The following is a 5,522-nucleotide window of genomic DNA, read 5'->3' as shown; positions in this document are numbered from 1 at the left end:
GTTAGCGCGGCTTTCGGAATGCGACGCCGGTTTACTGACCGGCCGAGATGAGCGCGCGGCGAGATCAGAGAAGAGCAAGAAAACGGCCTAAGCCAAAGCGCACACCTCAGGAAACAGCCGCCAATCCGCTCGGACAAGCCCCGGCTCCGCACTCCGGCGTGCTCCGGTCGTTGACAAGGCTCAACACGCCTTCCGCGATGACCACGCCCGTTTTGTTTCTTCCAAATTCTCTGATTGGTCGGACGTTAAATCAACAAACTCCTCCTCCAACATTAAAGGCGCCGTTGCGTGACGTCACGGCGGGGCGGTCGACGAGTCCTGTCCGGGCGGGAACTGGCGAAAGCTCCGCCCCGCCGGCTCACCTACGCTCGCCTACACTTCGCCGGAGCGGCGTGGCCGGTTCGGGAAAACGGCTCGCTCAGTCGACGCGAGGTGCACGCAACGGGGAGGACCGGTCGGCGTGCGCTGGGCAACGCGTTGTGACGCCCGACTCCGCGAGAAGATCTCCGACACGACTCCATCCACCACGGCTGTGACTCCCAAGCAACGCGGCAGCAGCGCTGGCGCTTCGGCAACCATGCCGAGGCCCGGCCGGTCGACGTACGGAGACCAGAAGCCGCCCTACTCGTACATCTCGCTCACCTTCATGGCCATCCAGAGCTCTCAGGAGAAGATGCTCACGCTTAGTGACATCTACAAGTTCATCATGGACCGCTTCCCCTACTACCGCAAGAACACGCAGCGGTGGCAAAACTCGCTCAGGCACAACCTCTCTTTCAACGACTGCTTCATCAAGATCCCGCGCAGGCCCGACCGGCCGGGCAAGGGCAGTTACTGGGCGCTGCACCCAGCCTGCGGCGACATGTTCGAGAATGGTTCGTTCCTGCGGCGACGCAAGCGCTTCAAGCTGCCACGCCAGATCAAGGACGCCACGGCTGTGGCGCTAGCCGAGCTGAAGCACTACGAGACCGTGTCGCAGAACGCCATCCAGGAACAGGCCAAGATGCGCCTCACCGCCCTGGCTGCGGCACCGAGTCACCTGCAGGGACACCACGCCGACGCCCTGAGGCACGGAACCGTGCTGCCCAACTACGCCAAGCAATCGTTCTCCATCGAGAACATCATCGCACCAGACGGCAAGAACTTCAGCGGCGTGCTGCCTCCGAGTCCCCCGTACACGACGTCGCCGCACGCGCCGCCCCACTTGAGGTCCCTCCCACCATTCCCATGCTCTCTGCCTTACGCGACCCAGGCGTCCTGGCACTCGACATATTCCAGCCTCGTGGCAGCCGCGGCCGCTGGCCGGCAAGACCTAAACGGCTTTCTGTGCGGGGCGAAGGTGCCGCCCGGTCACTACCCCCTCGCCGGCGTCGTGCCTGTGCCGCCAGGCGCCGGGATGCCGTTTTCCCTACCGTCGCTGCCCCTCAAGCCGCCGGCTCTTCTGCCGGCATTCCAGTTCCCAGGCCTCACAGCCGAGCAGTCTCTCTTGACAGCACAGATGACATCCCAAATGACGTCGGCAGCAGTGACAACCACGAGGGTGCCGCCGCCTCCCAGACCGGACTCGGCGTCTAGTGATATATCTTGCAGGTCGCTAGATGTGGTGTCGGACGAAGTGGCGAACGACCCCTGTTAGTGACGTTTCACCCCTTCCTACGAACTCTGGTTCGAGCGCCACACTCCGCCGGCGTGGCCCACGAACATTATTTATAAGGCGTGAGACGACTACCGTTGTGACTTGTGCAGCACCAGGTGATGTGGATGTGTGGATGTGTGTGTCTGTGCTAGGTGTGCGTGTAAATATTTTTCCCTGGTGTCTCCACGTGAGCACTGGGTGCTTTGTATAAATGTACAGATGACTGAATGAAGCGTACGTTGGACGAATCGAGAAGCAATGAAGAATGCAGCGGCGAGCGGAGAGTTAGCGCGAGCCTGCGACTCTTCAATATAGTTCCTTATTTCTGATAATTCTCAAGAAGCCAAAGCGTTCGAAGCCGGCTTTAGTTTGAAGAAATGAGAAAGAGCATTGTCAAGGTGGAAAATCAGGGCGAAGACCTCACAATGGCACGTCTTGGAAACAGCATGACTCGCCTCACATGGCAGCAGCCTTCTCAGCACTCCAAACAGATAGATCTTCAGCGTGTGTTGCATGTTCTCAACGGGCACCGCCAGAAAGCATCCTCCCATCGACATAATTCTCGCACGCATCTTCTGCAAAACCACGCGGAGCTCTGTTCAGCATAAACCAGCCGACAGGTCACCTACTATATACAACAGTACGCTTCTGGAAGACGCAACGAAGAACGGTAGGCAAAAGATTTTCAACAAAGACGGTCTCTTTTCTCTCGAAACTCAAACAGTTCCTTTCTTTCACCCGCCGAAAACGATCGAGGCCCTCGCGAGAACGAAAGCACCGTAGACACAATGCACTCTTTCATTCTCGACTTTCGTTTACGGACACGCGACGCCCCAAGGCAAGCACGCATGGCAGCAAGCAGTTCTTCAAAATGGCCACTGTTCGACAAATACATTGCTCTCTCTCTCTCTCCAGCTTCGGGAACTCATCGGCCCTCTCAGACAGCGTGGTGCCTTCCTGCTTCAAAAAAGTCAACCGTCAGACACGCGGGCAAAAAGGAAAGGCGAAGAAGAGGGACTTCTCTCGCGAGATGATCCTCCCAGCTGCACGTGCATGTCCCCGAACGAACGGTGTGCAAACGCCACAGGAGACACAGTGCCTCGGTTTTTCCATCGAAGTGCCGCCAACCCTGCCCGGGCACAACGCACGTATTCGCTCACCGCGGACGCTCCCTCCCACCGAGCAGCGTCGTCTACGTTCTGCAGGTGCGTGCCCATCGTTTTCCTTCTTCTGAACGATAAAAGAAAGCCTCGGTGCCCTAAAAGTCAAGAGAAGAACAAGCCCCGAAACGGGCACTGCGTGTGTGTCATCCAGCCGCGACAATAGAAGAGAAAGGCGCGAAGATACAAGGACGCTAGAGAGAGAGAGAGAGAGAGAGGGAGATGCCATGCACTCTGCCGGCGCCGCTCGACACCCCCGCCGTTCCGTTATTGTCCTCCTCCGTTTGCTCCTGGAAGGAATGTGGACTTTCTCGCCGTTTTAAAAGAAGGTGCATGCACCTATGCGCATGGTATAGACCCCTCTACACGCGCTGTCTGTCCTGGTCACCAGCCGCCATGGTGACACCGCCACCACCCCCTCCAGAATCTGAAGAATCGCGAACTACCCGCTGAGAGATACTGTGCTGCATGCAGTGTGCGCGCACCGCAGGAAGAACACAGGGGACACATTTCTTTCGTTTCCGTTCCCGCACAGCACTGTGAGAGGAGAACCAAGAGAGAAAAAAAAAAGAGTATGCTGTATAGAATAGCGATGCCTTCCCCAGTTCTAGCATATTGGAAAGTACATGCGCATATACACGTTGTGCCCCTCTAAATTTAAGCGCTGCTTTCTTTCCTTCGTGCATTCTGTCAAGTCTCGCTCACCTTGTATGGTTGAAAGGAGCTTGCTGTTAAAAACTGCCTGTGCTATCATTTTCGCGAGTGTTTTATCTAAATGGTCTAAGGAAAGCTATGAACACGTCACATAGTGCAGTTGTCTCTTGTCACGAACCGACTCCCGGTGGTTCAAATGTCGGCGTAGGGTCTCCTTGATCTCATACTACGTGCTACACATCATTTTGCAGCATTTTCTTACTGTTAAAACTTGTAACCTACGAACTTTGCAACTTGATTTCTTTAAAATGAGGAATCTGTCACCATAGTAAACAATCAAAAAAGGGAACCACCATGAAGCCGCAGCTAAGAAATTACTCTGTTCCATAAATTTGGATATCCATGCCTTATTTCTTTTACCATTGGTTTCAGCGTAATCTTGAACTCAAGTGATTTGTACCTGCAGAAGAACTCATGTCATGCACTCAAGGGCGTTCATATTGTCGTCGTATAGACACGCAGTAAACTTTCTAACATGTCTTGTCTTTGTTATTGGCATGAAAGTTCTAACCACATCATTAGCAAAAGTGTGAAGACCATACAAAAACGATTACCTTCAAGTGCGTGCATTGTACGTCACTCTTCTCTTTATTGTTTTGTTAGGTTGAGTGCGAAGTGACGACCGTACAGCGTATCACATTTAATGGTTCTGTGCACACGGCCCCACCCAAGCAGATTGATCATGCATAATACATACCGCATCTGAGTCACAAAGCAGCTTTCGAATCGGGGCGTATATGCTCACTTACTGAATGCACACAATGCATCGCAAACGGTAGCCGCCCAAACATCGTTTGCGTGCTCTTTGATAACCGCATTATCGCCGCTATTTGTCCGTTCCTTTGCAATCTGTATCCCGTGTTGACTCACTGGAATCGCACTGATTAACGGTGTCGAAAAACACGCGTGCGCTTGCAGCGGAAACCTAAAGATAAACAACTCGATGTCGTTTGTACTATCAGTGCCTTACAAACGTACAAACGCATGCCAGCTGGCAGTTTTTTTTTCTTCAACGTATCATACAAGGAAGGCATTCCATATATTAGACTTGGAATCAGTGGTTGATACAGACTCACACTGCTTGCTATAAATGAAAGCTGCTTGATTGCCAGAAAGACAACTTTTTGCTTGGTGTTAAAGAACACAACTGCCTATATAGACAACTCGCGCGAGCGACAAGTCTGGAAGAAGAGCACAGCCTGTATACACTTACTTTCGAGCAAAAATGGTTCAAAACGCCTGCGGTCGCCAGGTCACACCAACACAAACTGCACGAAAATGCCAACAATGTCGGTGGTATATTCAGTGAATCTGTCACTTCTTCAAAAGAGTTTATCAGTGACCGAACTTCCATTGGCTCTTTCCTGTTCAGTGTGATATTTGTGTTTGTTGTCTAACACGAGCGCACATAAACAGACGCTATATTGCACATGCAGTGCAGGACTGTGGTGGGCATCGCTAGTCATTTGGATTTAGCAACACACGATGGAGTACACTGAGAAATGGGCACGCTTCGAGCTGTTGATGTTGTCATGTTTATACCCTGTAGAAAAGTTTGTAAAAGCGAAATAAAAAAAAATGGTTCACGTGTCCATGAACGTTGCTTGAGAAACAGTGCTGCTGTCTGTCCTTTATGCGCGCATTTCATCATGCTCGCCGTGTGCGCAGCACGTGTTGAATGCTCGTAAGATGTCCCAGCTAACGTTAGCCAAGCTGCTAACGGAAAAGAAAAAAAATGAAGAAAACAACACGGTGCGAAATACAATGATAAAAACCGGCGGTATTAGTTCGTCACACGTCTGATGCCGTAAAAGTAATAACCGTGTATTGTATGCCGTGCATTTTCTTCCTTTTTTTTTTCTTATAACAGCTTGGCTATAAGGTTGGGACGCCGTAATATATAGTTATACAATTAGGCCTTTTGTTCAGACACAACGAAAGCCTTTATAAGTTTAGCGAGCTGCGGTCGAGGTGAGCTACAAATCTTTCAATACTATAGTTGTGATGAACAA

At 52.0% G+C, this 5,522-nt stretch overlaps 1 protein-coding gene across 1 annotated transcript; it reads left to right on the top strand.

The window, feature by feature from the left end:
- The first annotated feature begins 389 nt into the window (after nt 1–389).
- Nucleotides 390–5,122, top strand: LOC126542320 (forkhead box protein B1-like). The gene has a single exon (XM_050189342.2). It carries the CDS (start codon nt 578–580, stop codon nt 1,634–1,636), a length of 1,059 nt encoding a protein of 352 aa, XP_050045299.1. The 5' UTR covers nt 390–577; the 3' UTR covers nt 1,637–5,122.
- The last annotated feature ends 400 nt before the right edge of the window (nt 5,123–5,522 follow it).

The sequence above is a fragment of the Dermacentor andersoni genome, chromosome 2, assembly GCF_023375885.2.
Source record: "Dermacentor andersoni chromosome 2, qqDerAnde1_hic_scaffold, whole genome shotgun sequence".
Classification (NCBI taxonomy): Eukaryota; Metazoa; Arthropoda; class Arachnida; order Ixodida; family Ixodidae; genus Dermacentor; species Dermacentor andersoni.
The sequence above is the reverse complement of the archived record's forward strand: the minus strand, read 5'-3'. Positions and strand labels throughout refer to the sequence as shown.

Coding starts and splice junctions, on each gene's coding strand:
- LOC126542320 (XM_050189342.2), top strand. CDS start 578: ATGCCGAGGCCCGGCCGGTCGACGTACGGAGACCAGAAGCCGCCCTAC.